The sequence below is a fragment of the Molothrus aeneus genome, chromosome 26 (genome assembly GCF_037042795.1).
Source record: "Molothrus aeneus isolate 106 chromosome 26, BPBGC_Maene_1.0, whole genome shotgun sequence".
NCBI lineage: Eukaryota > Metazoa > Chordata > Aves > Passeriformes > Icteridae > Molothrus > Molothrus aeneus.
The window spans coordinates 3,409,482-3,427,797 of record NC_089671.1 but is presented as its reverse complement, the minus strand read 5'-3'; the positions used below and the strand labels follow the sequence as shown (position 1 = coordinate 3,427,797).

The following is an 18,316-nucleotide window of genomic DNA, read 5'->3' as shown; positions in this document are numbered from 1 at the left end:
ACAGGCTCCATCTACTCCTGCAGTAATGCCAGATAATCATCTGACAAAATAATCTCCTGTCACTTGAAAACCATATCCAGCTTGGATGACTCTTCCTGCAACTTTATAACTGCAGAAAAATCTTATGCCCTGCCACAGGGACATGGATTTTGCAAGTTTAGATCTCGTTATTAAAAAACCTGCAACACAGCTTAGAATGGGGAATTTCCTGCACAGCAATGTTATTATTTGTTTGCATGAAAGCAGCACTTGGAGATGCTGATCAGGATCAGGTGCTGTGCAAACATTTAGGGAGAGCCAGTCCTGGATGTCAGCTTAAATCCCAAGGGATGTTCCCAGGGCAGGGCTGGCTGCTGGGACAAATCTGTGCTGGAGCTCTCTGGCAGCACAGAGCTCCTCTTGAGACCACACAAGATTGAGCCATGAGCAAAATGAGGGGAAAAAGAATCCCCCAAATCCTAATATCCGTTATTTGTACAAGATAAAGACGTGGCTCAAGGGAGCAGCTTTGCTGGCCATGCCTTTGTAATGTTCCACAAATGGGATCTCAGATAAAGATCTTGCTTTTCTCATGCACAAAGCAATTTCAATATCCTCCTTTTCACTGAGTAATGGAGATCCAAATCAGGCTCTGAATGGGCAGCACCAGCTTTATTTCTTACACCTTTAAACCCACTGGGCAGGGTGTTGGCAGTTGGTTTGAAAATGCATAATTCGAAACAGAAATCAAATTTTATTCCAAGGCCATTTTTTTTTCAGGTACAAACCTGCCAATCAGGCAGGGAGTGCTCTCTGCAGCACTGCAATCCCAGGCTCTGGGGTTTCCAGCACTTTTTCCATAAAAAAGCATGGCAGACTCACCAGCAGGCTCCTGTGCCTCCTGCTGGCTCCAGAGCTGGAGGCACTGCACTCACTCGGAGTCAACATGGGCTAGAATTGTCAAGATCTGAAGGCAAGGATCTTAAAATAATATTTGAGAACCCAGCCAAGGCCTCCCTGCATCCTCTGAGCACTTAGATTCAATGAGCAACAGACATGCTCCTCTCAGTCCCACTTTTCAGCTTTTTTTAAGTCAGACATCACTCTGAGTTTGAGAATCTCTTTTTGCAGATGGCAGATTTTTGAGGAGAACAAAAATTCCTCCTGTGTTCTTCAGGGGCTCCTCCTGCGTGCTCAGGTGGGCTCTGAGCTGTGTGACCTGGCAGGAGGTGGACAGGCAGGAGTTTATGGGTGAGTGGCATGGGATGGTGACAATCTTGGGTATCCCCTGGCTGAGCTGCCATGGGAGGGGTGAAGAGAGAACCCTGCTGGAAAAACCAGGGACAGGGCAGCCAGGGAATGCTGGGAACAACCAGACTGACTCAAAGGAAGCACATAGCCCCAAAGTGGCAGGAACTCATGAAATTATCATAACCTTATCAAAAACCCATCACCTTGGCCAGCCACCATTCCCTCAGAAGCATGCAAAAACCCTTTTTTCACATTTGGCATGTGAATTCCTGTTACTGCTTTTTGGCTTAAGGTCCTAGTGGAAATAGAGTGAGGATTTCAGGACATTTCACTGAGCTCTATCATGAGTTTTGTATCTGTTTTTTTTTTTTTTTTGTATCATGAGTTTTGTATCTGAAACACCTTGGCTGTAGCAGACAGAAAATGCCATGCAGCCAATATCCTCTTCCTGACTGCCAGAGCAAAACCAATTTTGCAGCTACAGAAAGGACATAAACTCAAATTATTCCTAAAAGCTTAATGGAAAAAACTGATATTTTGCCTTTCCTACCATGACTAAAATTGAAAATCGCAGAATCCTATTTGAACCCTCCTTTATTTTTTATGGATATTAAAACTTGCTGAAGTTGAAGACAGTATCCCAGGCCCTGGATTAATTTTCAATCCACATTCCAACTCCTTGGCTTATTATCTCAGATAAAACGACAGTATTGTTACAACCAAGCCAGCTTGCAGCAAACCAGCCAGGAAAATAGAATGTTAAAGATAAATTAGTCTGCACTGGGAGCAGGAAAGTTAATCTAAAAAGAAAACAAGACATGCACATCATCTTACTTCCTCTGCTTTGGACGCACCTTATCTCGGCCAGTTCTTTTACCCTGAAACCACAGGTGAGACACATCTTATATATTCAGCCCAAACTCACTTCTCCATTGAGTGCTAAGAAATTACAGTGTGCTACCCTGGAGAGACTCTGGGAATTTGGTAGGAGCTTTTTGCAAAAGATATCTCAGGTTTCACAGTAAAAACGCTTTAGATTTCTTTTTAATCTAAGAGTAACAATTGTACTTTTAATTAAATAGGAAAAAAGTTATCCAAAATCTAATGAGAAGTGTGATGCAAAGAAGAAACAGAAGTGATTTAGGGAATAGTAATTCTTCATTTTTTATGGCAATTGCAGTAATTCTTGATGATTCTTTTCAAAACTTTCTGATTTTCCCCCTGTGAAGAAAATTGACTAGGACAAAGCAATAAATCTGATTGTTGGTTCTTCTGCCTTCTGTGTATCTCTGCAGTAGAGAATCTCAGGAATTACAGAGCTAAAAGACTGAATTGGTAATTTTCCACATTATTTATTCCACATAAATAAAAGTTGTGAGGATTAAAAATAAAAAAATACAAAATTCTCTTTCATACTCCCCAATCTCTTGAGGGTAACGAGTCTCCTTCCAAGATGTCAGTGCTTTAACACCTTGCACTGCTCTCCTCTGCTGCTGGGTGAGATTGGCTTTGCTCCCACGTGGGAAACAAACCCCAGGATCCAAACTCAGAGCCATCCCCTCCTAGCCCCCAGGCACAGCTTCAGGAGGGAGAAACCCACCCCCTCTGCCATGGTCAGACATCCAAGCCAACCCAAAGCTTGGTGTGCAGCTCACTAGAGGAGGTGCTCCTCGGTTGTCAGGGAAACTCACACCCAGAGAGTTCCCAGATGCCAGCAGGATCATCACTGGCACCACATTTTCGAGAGGAAAAAGTGATAAATGGAAAAATATTTACCAACAAAGCTGAATTCCCACCACATGAACAGAGTCCATCCTTTATTTATTGGCCCCACCAGCACCTGGGTTACCTGGGAGGTAAAGGCAGAGCTCTGCTGCCAGCAGCTGAGTGCTCTGGATTCCACATGGATGCCAGCATTCCCTCCTCATCTTTCCAGCTTCCACCCACCAGCCCTGCTCTGCCTGTGCTGAGAACAGTGAGTGCATGATGGAACAAGAGCCTGCCCAAACCCCACAGCTCTGACAGCCTGAGCAGGCCAAGGAGTGACTGCACAGGGCTTGTCTGAGTGTCACAGAATCACTGAACAGTCTGGGCTGGAAAGGACCTAAAAGCCCATCTCATCCCACCCCCATGGCAGGGACACCTTCCACCATCCCAGGCTGCTCCAAGCCCCGGTGTCCAACCTGGCCTTGGGCACCTCCAGGGATCCAGGGGCAGCCACAGCTTCTCTGGACAACCCAAGAACTGAGATTTGTGGAGCAGGAATGTCTCCTTGCCACAATTCAATCCCTCTAAAAATTCTAACAAAATCCCTGCCTCTCACATGGCAAGAAGTTCTCAACAGTTCTTTGCCAGAGCCCCAGGTGCTCCTCAGATGTCCCTGGGTGAAGGAATCAGCCACCTCACACTGCCACAGCTGGAGCCAAGGCTTCTGCTCCTAATTCTTGAATCAGCCCAAAGCCATTGCAGGTAACATTCTCCATATCACTTAGAAAAATGGCAAAATGGATGATGAGAAGTGAGGATGGAACAGCCTGGACAGTAAAATTCCAGCTTCACTACTCCAGCCTGGGAGGCTGCAGGTGTGAAATGAATGCTCAGTTCTGCATGTGGCTACCAGGACCCTGCACAAGGAGCATCAGAGCTGCCCAGATCTCAGACAAACCTCAGAAGATGGCACTGACAGAACCAGCAAAGCTCAGACTAAGGATGGGAAAACTGAAATAATAATGATTTATCCAAGTCTCAAGGAAGGACCCATTAAGTTTTCCAGTCATGTACACACGAAGTGGGAACTTTGATCAATGCGTTGAGCCATTAGCAAGCCTTTAATAAAGCAAATAAATCCAATAAATTTCAAGTCAAAATCTGGAAGAAAAGCCTCCCCCCATCCAGTGAAATGTTCTCTGTCATTGTGGCACCTTGTTTCTTACATTATTGCATTTCCAATTCCACGTAATTATAGATGCTCTGATAGACTATCAATTTCCTACTTCCCACAACTTAATTACCAGGATGCTGAGAATTTGAAACGAGGAGTCCATTTCTAAGCGCCAGCAAGACCTAATGCTTCACCAGGCTGAGTTTAATCTTCATGCCATAACCTAAGGGCACTTTGTACCTCATCAGCAGAGTTCTGCTGGAAGACAGGGAGGTGCCCAGGACAGAGACACCATCAAGGATTCAAGAGGTTCACACATGGATTTCAGCCATTCCTTGGTGAATTTACACTGCAGCAACATTTCTCTGCAGCAAGGGGAACACTGAAGAGATATAAATAACCAAAAAGCTGTTTATCAGCACTCTGAGATTAATTTTCATGATGGCAGTGTCACTATGGCGAACTGGGATGTAATTAGTAAAAACCACAATATATCAAAATGAGAATGTGTTTTTCTTTCAATGGCTAAAATAGTTATTGAAAAAAGAGCTGGGAAAAAATCATAGCATTCCCATTGCTAGCAAAAAGGCACGAGTGCAAATGAGATGGTTCATAAAGATATAAATGAGGTGGGTGATAAAACTCTACCTGGGACTTAAATACCAACTATTTCATGTCTTTAGTTTACTTTCCCCCTCATTTCCTCCTCTCCTCCTCTTAAAATTGTTTTGTATTTACCCTCTTAATTACTAATAGTAAATTTATTTAAAGGATTTGCCCGCAACAAATATTTGTGCTGTGATTGTGCTGTCTGTGAACAGGATTAAAAATGCCTTTTGCAGGAAGCATGTCCAATCCAGGGGAACCCCACTCCTGAAGCCACCAAAGTGCAGGGCTGAGCAATCCCGAGGTGAGCAGAGCAGGAACTGCTTCTACACCTGCAATGATATTATTTGATTAGAGGGATAATTATCACCAGTGCCAGTTATTAAACTTGAATAAAGGACCGTGAAAATGTGAAAAACATTATACTGAATTTTACTGAAATTATGGATTAAGTAACAGGTTTGTATTTTCTAAGGATATATATACACACAAATATTGTGGATGATTTCCTTCTTTTCAGGCCTTTTGCAGGAGCCAGCTCAGCTCTGGGAGCTTTTCCCTGTTCTTTGCTGACCTCTTGTGGTTTCTCACTCTGAGGAGAAATTATTTTCTCAACCTCAACTTTACTTAGGATAAAGAAAAAAAGGGAATCTGAAAGGACAAGACAACAGTTTAATATATCATGGAGCTCCTCAACAGATCTTTTTTGTGGGGTTTGTAACAACATTCCCTATTCAGTTATTTTTGTTAAACTTTTTTTGTCCTGCTGGATAGAAGTCAGAACTGTGTGAAGTACCTGAACACACAATTCCTAAAATATTCCCAAATGTGCCAGGCACAAGGTGGAGGGAACCATATTCCCTAGAAAATTAAGACAGTGAAGTCAAAGAACTATGAAAGACATTGGGAAAGGGATGGATCTATCCCCAGACAGGAATTTCAGGGGATATTGCCCTGGACAACAATGTCTGTCTGTGTGAGCTGTGAAATCCAGAGAGGGAAGAGTTTCCAGTTCCCCATTTGGCACTGTCAACATGTTTAATCTGTTTAATAATCCTGCAGCCACCTGAGTCCACTTTGTTTCATGCCTTTATTGCCAAACACTCTCTCCCCTGCAACAGAGCAGTGCCTAATGAGATGAAATGTAATTAAAGAGGCTGCCTAGGAATAATATTCAAGAATTCTTGCAGAAGTATCCTGTGGTGGTGGTAATAAAAATCCCCAAAAGCAAATAGGATGCTGCAACAGCAAACCCCTAAGTGTCAAAAGAAGAATTGCTTTACTATATGCTCCTCCATTCTTTAATTATGCAAATTACTGCTAGTTTTCAATAATAAAAAAACCTAGAGCGTGGATTTTGCTTTGAAGCATAAACCTTATTTCAATAAGGGAAAAAGAAAATTAAATTTCTGTTCTAAAAGAATTTTAAGGACTTCAGCTCTCCCTGATCTTAGAGCAAATCCCTGCAATCAAATCCCACCAGCCATTCAAAGCTGCAGAGCAGGACTGATTTTAAAACCTTGGGATTCTGCATCCAAATCTTCATGTGCTCTGGAATGATTTATCTCTCTCACACACACAGATGAAGGTGTTTTCTGCATGATGTTGAGAAATAATCTGTTTAAATACACACTTTGCAGTGGGACAAAAGCAGGATAGGTCAGGATAGGTGTGTGGCCCTTCCCAGTGTCTGATTATTCCATACACAAATATTCACAGTATCTCCCATTTACTGAGATATTATAAATGAATTTTTGTACATTTCCCGGTTCCTAGCTCAGAACTGTTGTGTTATCCTCAGGAATGCTGCCCTTCCTCCTTCACTTGCTCTTGCTGCTTCCCTCCAGTTCCAGCCCTGCAAACCTGGGGATGGAGCCTCCCCAGCAGCCCCACACCAAGGGACTCCCACAGGTCCATCCCAGAGATGCTCCTGGCACTGGGATCTCCTGGCACAGGGATCTCCTGGACCACAATCTCCTGGCACTGGGATCTCCTGCTCCATGATCTCCTGGACCATCATCTCCTGGACCATGATCTCCTGGACTATGATCTCCTGGCACAGGGATCTCCTGCTCCATGATCTCCTGGACCACAATCTCCTGGCACAGGGATCTCCTGCTCCATGATCTCCTGGCACAGGGATCTCCTGCTCCATGATCTCCTGGCACAGGGATCTCCTGCTCCATGATCTCCTGGCACAGGGATCTCCTGCTCCATGATCTCCTGGCACAGGGATCTCCTGGACCATCATCTCCTGGACCACAATCTCCTGGCACAGGGATCTCCTGGCACAGGGACCTCCTGGACCATGATCTCCTTGACAATGATCTCCTGGACCACAATCTCCTGGCACAGGGACCTCCTGGACCATGATCTCCTTGACAATGATCTCCTGGCACAGGGATCTCCTGGCACAGGGATCTCCTGGACCATGATCTCCTGGACCATCATCTCCTGGCACAAGGATCTCCTGGCACAGGGATCTCCTGGACCATGATCTACTGGACCATGATCTCCTGGACCATGATCTCCTGGCACAGGGATCTCCTGGCACAGGGATCTCCTGGACCATGACCCCCCCAAGGATGCTCCTGGGCTGGGCTCAGGGCTCAGCCTCACTGCCAGCAGCAGGGCAGGTGATTTGTGCTGATTTACTGAGAGAAGAAGGAAAATAAACAAGGAAGCATTTTTTCCATGAAAAACCCTGAATTGCAGAGTGTCCCCATAGAAACAGAATGCCAGCTTTCTCTGAAGGAATTTATGTTTATAATCCACCAGGAATAAACAGGAATTTTGCCCGTGAAGCAGCAGCCGTGGGAAATCCTTCAATCCCTTTTTTTGGGTGCACTCCTATGGTGGAAACATGAATTAACCAAGGACTTTTGTCAGCTTCTATCAGTGCTCTTCAAGGCCTGGATTTTACAATGAGGTGACAAAACTTCCTATTTCTGCCAGATGCATTTTATCAGGGTGACTTTTTCTCTGGTTTAAAAATGCATTTAAGTAGAGAAACTTCCAACTTCCCAGCAGAAAACAAGTTTCACCAATGAAACCACCAGGTGATTTTATTTTCAAAATGAAGGATAGGATTGAGGAAGGGCAGTTCTCTTCTGCTCAGGCTTTTCTAAGATAAAAAATCAAGGTTAAGGAAAGTGATTAATTTAATTTTTCTGGTTCATTGTTAGAACATTTGTTATAATCATGCATTAATAACATAAACAACTCTTAAAAAATAACGTTTGATTTTTAAATTAAGTATTTTAAGCCTTGAGTGATAATGTAAAGTGCTCCAGGGCAGCTTCAGTTGTAAAAACACTATTTGAAGATGATAAGGGCTTCAACTTAAGATTCTTAGAACACAGTTTACAGCACAGGAAATTCAAATTTTGATCAAAATTTTAACTTCACCAATGTATGAAACTGAAAGTGGTTTGTGCCAGTGGCCTTTGCCCTAATAAAGCAAGATAATTTGTTAGAGATACATGCAAATATAAACAAAACACATGTTAAGTTCTCAATGCTGAGATGTAACTTTTATGGCAGTAACTCAGTGATGTGGGGAATAGTGAAAGGAGCAAAATGAGAAATAAACAAGGAGGGTGAATTGGTATTTCAGGTATCAGAGCATCTGTGCACATGGGTAATATCTCCTACAATATAGCAATAACATCCAGCAATAGATGTGCTATGTTAAATCATAAAACATGCATGCTCTAAATTTAACTATTTAAATATACAGTGACCATGAGCATTATTTCATCTGTGAAAGTTACTTCAAGTTCCATGAATGTCTTTCAAATTAAAGATGCACCTTTTTCCATTTTCCATGAGCTGGTGGCACTCATTTAACTAATTCCTCCAAAAAAAGGCACAATGCACATGCTCAGGTTTGATCACTCTTTTTTTTTTTGGTAGCAAAATTCTAATCTGGGGATCACTTTATGACAAATTATGGAACAAACTGTGAATATTTCATACTGATCTTTTCAAAAATAAATTTTAAAAATTATACATCATAATATTTCATGAATATGAAATATCATTATTATGAAGTTCAGGTTTGATCACTCTTTTTTTTTGTAGTAAAATTCTAATCTGGGGATCACTTTATGACAAATTATGGAACAAACTGTGAATACTTCATACTGATTTTTTAAAAGAAATTTAAAAATTATACTTCATAATATTTCATGAATATGAAATATTATTATGAAGTATTATATATAGTATTATACTAAATTATATATAGTATTATACTAAATTTATACTAAATAAATAACTATATACTATAGTATTATACTAAATATCTATAGTATTCTATATATTTCATATATATATTCATTATATATTTATGAAATATTATGAATTATAACTTCAATTATTTATTGATATATACTTAAATTATTTATTGATAATTTAAATCATACTTCAATCTTTAATTTTTTTAATACAAATTAGAAAAGCTTCAAGTGGAAAAAAAAACAAGTGCATCCTTAAAAACCAGTGAGAATGAAATTAAACTGAATAAACTTCAGATGTTGGTAAAGGAAGTTGTGTGTAGGAGAACACCAAGGAGAAAACTACCTTGAAGAAGTGGATATTTACATGACAGTCCTGGAAGAGACAGGAGAGGGAGAAACACTGCGTGGTTAGTAACGGGCTGGCACAGCACAGCAACCACAATTAGCAGCAGAAATAAACAAATACAGACACAGCAGCAGCAGCAATACAGAAATGGACACGTCTGTTAAGCACAGAAACAAACCCAGGACAAATCAAAGGGTGTTAATCACAGGCAGGGGCTGTGCTGCTCCTCAGCTCACAAACACACAGCCCATGCATGAACAGCCTCTGGCAAAGCCTCCAGCTGTGCACAGCTGGCCAGGGGCACTGGGGCTCCCAGCCCTAAACTGGGGTGACAGCACACAGGGATTTGGGATTTTTTGCCTTGCCTTGTTTTGCAAAACACTTTTTGGTTTTATATAAGGGATGAGGAAATCCCTGCCATCAACGTGATTTTTTTATATTCTTCACCTCAAATCACAACCCAGTGAGAAAAGCCTTAAGGAGATCAGCAAACTGAAAGCAGAGATTTGTGCCATCTAGTTAAGGAATTTCAAGTTCTCCTCTCTGAGCTGTGGTGAGTGGATGGGAAACCTCCAGACAACTGCATATGGGAATTCCCCCTGCCAAACTATAGTACAGAACAGATGGAGTCATCTAACAGCATCTCTATAATGCTGCAAACTATTCTCTAATGATTAAATATGCACAATTTAAAAATAGGAATGAGTGCCATGGCCAAAAAAAGCAGCTCTTCTTTTTATATCTCTTTATGCATAATGAGTGTGGATTGATGTGCCAGTGATATTTTGGCTGGTCATGATTTCAGTGTGGCTTAGTTTCTGTTTCCTGAAAAGTAAATTTCATCTTGTCATTTGCAATTTGAAGTGTCAGCAATGTTATTGCTCTTTCCATGTCCCCTTTGCTGACCTGCCTGAAGCTTCAAAGTGGGAATGAATATTGGTTAGAGACAGATATGGAAGAGACCATATGTTTTATTTATTAAAAAAAAAAAAAAAAAAAAGAGTAAAGTAACTGCAGTGTAACAGCTCTGGGGCAAAGATGTAAAAGTAATGTTTCCTTCCCAGCCCTTATAACACTTTACAGAGACCTGGAGAACTTAAGTCACAAATTGACAAAATCACAAGCTCCTCTACAGTTTGACTTGGGGGTTTTGTGGTTGTGTGTTTGTTTGGGGTGGGTTTTTTGAATGAAAATTTGAATGAAAACAGATTTAATTAGAAAACTCACTGGGCTCTTAAGAAGCCTCTGAAGTCCCTGCAGTATCTGCTATGGCCCTGGCAATGTAACTGCAACATTTCCCCCCAGCCTCCAGCTCCCAATAAAGGCAGCTCTAGGATGTCCTGGCCACTATTAAAGGAAAGAAATATAATATCCTTTTAGCCTAAAGTTTTTGTGAATATCAGAAAAATGCCAGATTAAGAAAGTTCTGGCCTTCACCTTTCTAATGAAGCAGACAGAAATGGATTAAGAAAATCAAGAGGAGTGGTAAAGAGCTAAGAAATGCAGGGTTTGCAGTGAAACAATCTGAACTGATGTACTGATGGCCAGAGAAGAAATTATAAATAAGAGAAAGGTTTTTCAGCATTAGACTGTAACAGCAACAAAACTCATCAGAGAGTTGTGGCTGTGCCTTGACCTCTGGGGACAGTTTCTGTCCTGTTTAACACCAGCTGTGCTGCCACGAGGAGAGGCCTGATGCTGTAAATCCACATGAGCTGTGTGCACAGATACACAGCCTGAGGCTTCTGGGCTGGAAATTCGGGCCTGCACAAGGATTAACACACAAGTTTGGTCTAACAAAGTGCTGCCCTGCACCCTGGAGGAGCTCAGGAGCACAAATATCTCCCAGAAATAACTAGAGAGGTTACAGGCATTTATCACTGAGCCTTATGGCCAAGCTCCACATCTGTCCTGTTATCTTTCAAATGAGAAGGTATTTCAGAAGACATTTTCTTTAGGATCACAATAATGATAAGGCATTTTAGAAGACATTTTCTTTAGGATCATAATGATAGTTCTGTTTGGAAGCATGAGAGGTCACCAAAATGTCACCACCACTGACTGACCACTTGCAGTGCTCAGACACAACATCCACCTTGCTCTCAGCTCTGCTCCCTCTCCTCCTTTCTGGGCTGCAAAACTGAACTGCATCAGCAATTCCATGGTCAAAGCAGCTGCAATCTCTCACACGAACAGGACACAAAGGCAGGGATGTGGATGAGGATGTTTGTCCCCTCCCAGGGTGCAGGGACAGTCCCTGTGGTGGGACAGCAGTCAGAGCTCTCAGAAATTAAGGGAAGGATTTTGTTTCTGTCAAAGCCACCCAGAGAGCTACACTGAAGGAAATAATTAGAACAGAAGAACATATCTGACGTGTGAAGAGTGTGCACCAGGAGGAGCATTACATTTCTTCCCAGAGATGCTCTAAAATGAGGATTTTACGAGCAGAATCCCATTCCCTCAGAGCAATGTGCTGGGATCACTGCAATTGCCAGAGCTGAGTGTAGTGACTGAGCCTGCTCCCATCACCAACACACCTCGTGCTCAGTAAATGTGTCCATGGGTAAGGATTATGGTTGCTCTGTTCTTTGTTTAATTAAAAAAATCCTTTATATGGGCCATAACAGCTGCTTTATTTTTAATAACATTTCCCAGTGCTGGTGATGTGGAAAGAAAGGGAGAGATCATAAACCAATTCACCAGCCTATTTTTAAATCAGCATTACTCTATTATCACTCTAAGGTGATATTTAAGTATCAAGAAGTGCCTTACTAAGCAGGAAAAATAAAAAGGGCTTGACCAAACTCAAATAATTTCCCACAATAGAAGTTTTAGAATTTGCACATTTTTTCCCCCCAATTCAGGAAAAAAGGAATGATGCTCTAAATGGCAAAGGCATCTTACTGCTCAAATCCCAACTAAGTAGAAAAAAATACCAGAAGTTTGCATTATTTCAATATTCTGCTTTTTTTCTTTGACTAGAAAAGTACTGGAAGAAGGAAATAAGTACATAAGCAAGAGGAGATGCTGCAGTTAGAAGATTTCCTAGTTTGGGTCCATGGAGGCACCTGGGACTGTTGGGAGTTCCCATGGCAACTTCAGCACGGACAATTATGGAGCAGCCACAATTATTCTGAATATGCCTGGTGAGAAGGGAGTTTCATTTTGAGATGGCCACAAATAATGCTATTCCACAGAGAAAATTCACAACTAAAGGTTAAAAGCAACTGAAAAATAGTGACAGATTTTATCCTGCCTCCACTTCCTACAGGAGTATATTTTTATCTCTACATACTAATAATGATGTATCATGTATAAATCACTGAGGACAGATTTGATCACACTGCTAAATGAGCAGATAATAGGTTTGTGAGTTTTAGTGAGAGGTGAGATCCAGAAAATATGTAGATTGAATACAATTTGTTGTGTAGAAAATACTGCATTGCACCTCTGCAGAATATCCCTCAATTTCTACATACATATAGATTATACATAGAATATAATATGAAAAGTGCTTGCAATAAAATATGAAAGGTAAAAAAAGCACTATCCACAATTCTTTCTTTTCCAAATTTGGTCCCATTTGTTGAGAGGATCCATTCTGGGCAAAGGTTGGGTGTTAATTCTTCAGCTGATTCAGATGTGGCAGAATGGGCCATGAGGAAACTTCTCATGAGAAATAGTTTTTAGCATTCAGTTACAAATATAAGTGAAGGTTTGAATCTATTATTATTTACTTATTTATGATCTTTAGAGTATTTTATAATTATTCTATTATTTATTGATTATATTATATTATTACTATATTTTACAATATTTTATTGTAGATTTACATCGAATAAATAACTTAGGAATAAGTGCTAGGAGGTCCAGTGAGCAAAGCAGCATTTCCGTGAGAGTTGTGTGGCTAAGAGCCACATTTCCAGAAGAAATCTGGGCTGTGAGGGTGATGTGCAAAGAAGGATGTGATGGTACAGTGTAAATGGTTTGAGATCAATGAGCTTGAGGTCAAATATTAAAGCTGCCTGAAATATAGATACAGGCAGATATTCTTAAAATTCTGGTTTAAATGGGAGGTAGCTCCTAAGTGGTCCTGGAGGTCCTTCCTACACACATTTCTAAATTTAGTTAAAAGGGCAAAGTCAATTTTCTGAACATTTTACAATTTTCAAGACCAGAAAGTGGTTTCAGAAATTCTAAATTTATTGTTTCTCTAGCCTTTTGTAAGCTGAAAATAATTTTATTCTTCCTTAATATGAAACAATGAAATCCTAATCCTGAAGTTTCTCTGCTCTTGTGCAGCTTAGGTGTGTATACAGCCCTTTACTCTGAAGGCCACCATTATTTATTTTATGTATTAGATATAAGTAATGCAATATTTTTGTGGAAATTGTTGTCATTTTGTACTCAAAGTTAAATCAGTGTAGCTTGGCTACCAATCACATGGTCACATATTAAAAAATAGACCAAGCACTGCAAGTGCAGCCTGGATTGGGAAGAACTGTGGAGTTACTCCTTCCATAAATTGATAAATGGGAAGGTGGCACAGTGAGACCCTTTGGTCCATCTGTATTTTTAATCTCCTGACAAATTCACTCCCCCAGGAAAGTGACAGTCAAGACCTGCAATCTTCTTCCTGTAAGGCTCCAATGCTGATTTTAGAACAGTGGAAATATTTATTTAGATGATGTCATTAAGTCACAAATAGCAGCATTTTTCTCAGTGCTGTCTACTTGTTCCTTATTACAGGACACCTAAAATAAGATGCCTGTGCAGGGCAGGATATAAATGATAACAGAAATAAAGGAAAAGATGATCAGAGTCAGCACCACTTATGTGCCATACCAGAATAGCTAATAAGTGAAATATCACCATTCAGACATCTGTGCTGTGAATTTTCAGAATCCACCACAGTGATGCCCCTTGAAACCAAGAAGAATATTCCATGAGGGTTCTGCTTCCCTCTGCTCCTTCTCCTCATGAGAAACTTTGAGATAAGGAACGAGGGTGAAGCCAAACCCTCCAGCCATGTAACACCACATCACAGCAGCCCTGGCCCTGACAATTCCAGGGTCTGTTCAGCTACCAACATTCTCATTTATCATCACTTTTAGAACTGTTCATTGTCCAGCTTGGGAAATTACAATTACTGGAGACACTGTGTGCCTGCTGAAGACCCATTCCCTTCCCTGGATTAATTCAGCCACTCAAACAGCACCAAACAGACTGGCCCAGAACAGGGAGAGCCTCAAATTCACAGTGCTGAGGCTCAACTAATTAGACTGTGAGACAGACAAATTATTTCTGAGACAGAGCTGCCCCTTGGTGAAGCTGCTGGCTCTGAGACTAGGTCCAGTAGTTTTACATCAATGCTCTTAGGATTTCTACTCCACTTCATTGCAGGACATGGATAAACCCTGACTGCTCTTCCTGCAACCAAAGGATTTACAGCAGGACTAAAGTCAACCTCAGAGACTGTAAATTCAATATGCAAACACACTGCATGCAATACCTGACATTTTTAACTGGACAATTTTAGTGACTTGTCTCTGTGCTGTCTCTGACCTGAGAAAAAACAGGTAAATTTTTTTCTATCACTAATATATAAATATCCACCCAATTCCAGACTCTGCATAATGCACAGAAACATGGACAGAATTACTTCTGAAGCTATTCTTTCTAGGGAGGATAAAAACCAAAAATGATCTTGAATAGCAAATGACCTAGTGCAGCAAAATGAAATCACACTGGTCAGATCACGACTGTAAAGAAAGGAAAATGGAATGGAGGCTCAAATACTTCTCAAATGTGTAACAAAAATCATAGTTCATGCTGCAGACATGGGAGCTGATCCAAACAGGTTCAGAAGAAATTGGTGCACCTTTTCTTTTTCCTTCTTGCAAGTTGAACATGTGTCGTTTTTCCTCACTTTCGTGGGTTAACCCATCTTTTATAATAACAATGGAGAATTCTGCCTGATGGTGAACATAGAAAATTCCCATTTCAGGTTGAAAGGAACAGGCAGGTTTGCTTATGCACAACAGGTACATTCATCATGTTTGGATAAACAGCTTGGCTAAGGTTGTGAAGTGCAGACTGGAATGTTTCCAGCTCCTGGCTGTGTGTGAGCTGGGAGAGCAGGCAGGGGAGAGGAGCTGCCCCAGCAAACCCCTCCCACCCCAGGCCATACCTGTCCTGCTCCTGGGCTCAGTGGCCAGCAAATATTTTGTTGTAATTCTGTCAGAAGAGGCAGAGTCTGATCATTAACAAAAAAAACTCCTTTGTGTGGCACATGGGACCATCCTTGTGGCTACCAGCTTCTCCAGCTGGCACCACAGGAGGCAAGGCATTGCAAAAAGCATCACTTTATTCTGGATTTTCTTATTTGTACATACCCAGCAATACCTCTGATCCTTAAAAAACATCAGCATCTTTCCCCACACTACAGAGATCAGAGTTTCACATAAAAACCTTCTGCAAAGGCATGAAAGCTCCAAAGTGTGAACACTGAAAGTGTTTTCTTAAAACATCCCAAGTTACAGTGTGAAATATTCCAAGTATTAAAATACCACTGTTTCTGAGGATTTCATTTGTCAAATAATGCAGATATCAGTGATAGTGGCAGATTTTGCAGCAATTGTTAAAAGACATTGAAATTATTACATATACTTGACATAACATATTTTAAAATACCAACTTCTAAGTGTCATAGCAGAGAAGCTGAACTGTCAGGAAAATGATGCCATGTCTGAATTAAACCACTTGGTCCAATCTTCAAGAAAACCACAGACACACAGAGCTGTCATAGGGACAGAAATAGGAGCACTGCAACATATGTATCATTTAGCAGATTTTTTTTGGTAGTGAAGTGAAGAATAAATGCAATATTTAGTTGCACACATCTGTGTTTAATCCTCACCTCAAACTTCTGTCGGAGCTCTGCATTTCCATCTTCATCAGCATCTGGAATTGGAACATTGTAGTATTCACCCTCTTCTTGATTCAGCAGCTTGTACCTGTGGTAGATTTCAGAAAAAAACGGTGACTTTATGTTTTTTTCCCGATAGATTTAAAAATCTGATTTTGTTGTTTGTGTGTGGTTTGTATCAATGTCACATGTGTGCAAAGAACTGATCCCAAAATCCTGAAGCAAACTCAGAAATAGAATATATTTTACCTGAAATCAGACCTTTCATCCCAAGCTATCTGTCAAGGCACTTTAATGGACAAGGAGATTCTTCCCACTCATGCTGGGATCTGATGGGAGACACCAACCCTGAGGAGGAACATTTGTCTCCAGTGCTTCCACAGCCCTCAACAACTGTCTTTGAAGAAATGTCCTTTTTGAGATGTGGTGAGTTCTACCCTCTCCTGGCAGGTAATGAGGTGGCATTTTATGAGATCAGTTTCCATGTGCTTTGAATTTGCAGAGCTATATATAACATGATACACCAAGTATTGAACACATCATATTGGAGATAAAAATAAAATTTGTATCACAAGACTGTGTTCACAGAATTGAGTTTGCAGCAGCTCCTGGCTCCAGCAGAAGTTTCAGGAACACCATAAAAGAAAAGGAATTGTTTTATTATCCCTCTTTGATATATATAGCCTGTGTTCCCTAGGTTTAGTTGCACTACAGTGAATTTATAGCCTGAAACACAGCGAAAAGCTCAAATAAAAGGTAGATCACATTGAAAAAAAAAAGGACAAGTTTAAAACTTTTGGTGATATATTCTCTCCTCCTTTTTTCAGAAACTCTTACCATCCACTGGCTGGCATTTTCATAAGCTCTGACACCCCAAAAGAGAGTGACCCCATGAAATCATTCCTGGTGGTTCGATCCCAGTCCCAGACTTCCACGGATAACCGGCGATCTTTGTCTGTAGGTTTTAATTTACTAAAAAAGGAGAGAAATGGAGGAGCTGTCAACACCAAAATAAACAATGAAATGCATCCAAAGACCCCCAGGAAATCAGGGTGTTAAACTCACAACGTGAATGACTCATTCCAGTCAGGATTCAGGGTAGAACGGATGGTTTTTGTTTTTTGTTTACTTTCATTCTTAGGATCTGGGATGAGCTTCAGTTTGACATAAGGATCTGAAAGTCCATTTGGATCCATGGGAATGAGGTTTTTTGCTTCTCTCACTGTCAATATAAAACACAGGATTACACATCACTGTAAAAAAGAAATTACATGTCAGGCCAGAGCTATTGAAGCAGGCTGACAAATAAATAAGATGTGAAACCCACCTGTCAGACTTGGCATGGGAGAAACTACTTGTTTAAAGCAAGGTTGTACTGAGTGATATTTATAAGAATAGCAGGGAGCAATGACAGGAGAAAAGAGTGATTCACAAGCAACACACAGCTCCCAGGCAGCTCTCCCTGCAGTGCAATGATTAAATAGCCAAATCCATCACTGTAATTTTTCTAAGCAGGTACCAACTCTTTGTGCTTTTGTTCCCTCATCACTCTTAGGTTATACAACCAGAGATTAGGAGGCAAATACTGTAAGAGGCAGAGGCAGATCACAGGGGATTGCAGGGGATCAGGTGTTTGACACAAGCCCTCTTTGGAAGGTTTCTAGCACCACCTTCCCACAGATTCATGGCTCATTAGTTGTCTGATGGAATCCTTGGGAGCATTGTCATGACAGCAACCAAAGGAAAAGTGCAGGGAACACAAGTGCAGCTCCAGCTTCACAAAATTCCTAATGCAGCTTTCTACCTTGACAATGCCAAAGGCAGAAACAAGGTGAGTGAATTTATCCTGAGCTGTTCCTGATGCCCAGGGACAGAGGGAACACTCAGGAACTGCAGCTGGGGAATGCAGGGAACCCCAAAGGGTGAGCACAGCCAGCACTGCCCTCCCTCTGGCAGACAAGTGAGCAACACTTACACATCCTGGAATGTCAGGACCCAGCACATCCCTCTGGCTGTCCTGAGCAGCCCAGACCCCTGCCAGGGGGCTCAGAGACCCTGGCACAGAGCCCAAAACACCTGGGGGT

General features: G+C 41.2%; 1 protein-coding gene and 1 long non-coding RNA gene across 2 annotated transcripts in view; both read right to left on the bottom strand.

Annotated features, from left to right (window-relative positions):
- Positions 1-18,316, bottom strand: part of PRKCA (protein kinase C alpha) — a 145,567-nt gene that overhangs the window by 22,663 nt on the left and 104,588 nt on the right. The window contains exons 6-8 of the mRNA XM_066565870.1: positions 17,298-17,454; positions 17,070-17,204; positions 16,224-16,320 (exon numbers count right to left, since the gene is read on the bottom strand). Coding sequence (XP_066421967.1) covers positions 16,224-16,320; positions 17,070-17,204; positions 17,298-17,454 — 389 coding nt within the window. The remainder of the gene's footprint in view (positions 1-16,223; positions 16,321-17,069; positions 17,205-17,297; positions 17,455-18,316) is intronic.
- Positions 4,674-15,240, bottom strand: LOC136566642 (uncharacterized). Its single transcript, XR_010785056.1, has 3 exons — positions 15,186-15,240; positions 9,302-9,331; positions 4,674-5,049 (listed from the first exon to the last, which is right to left on the bottom strand). It is a non-coding gene; the product is annotated as an uncharacterized lncRNA (long non-coding RNA).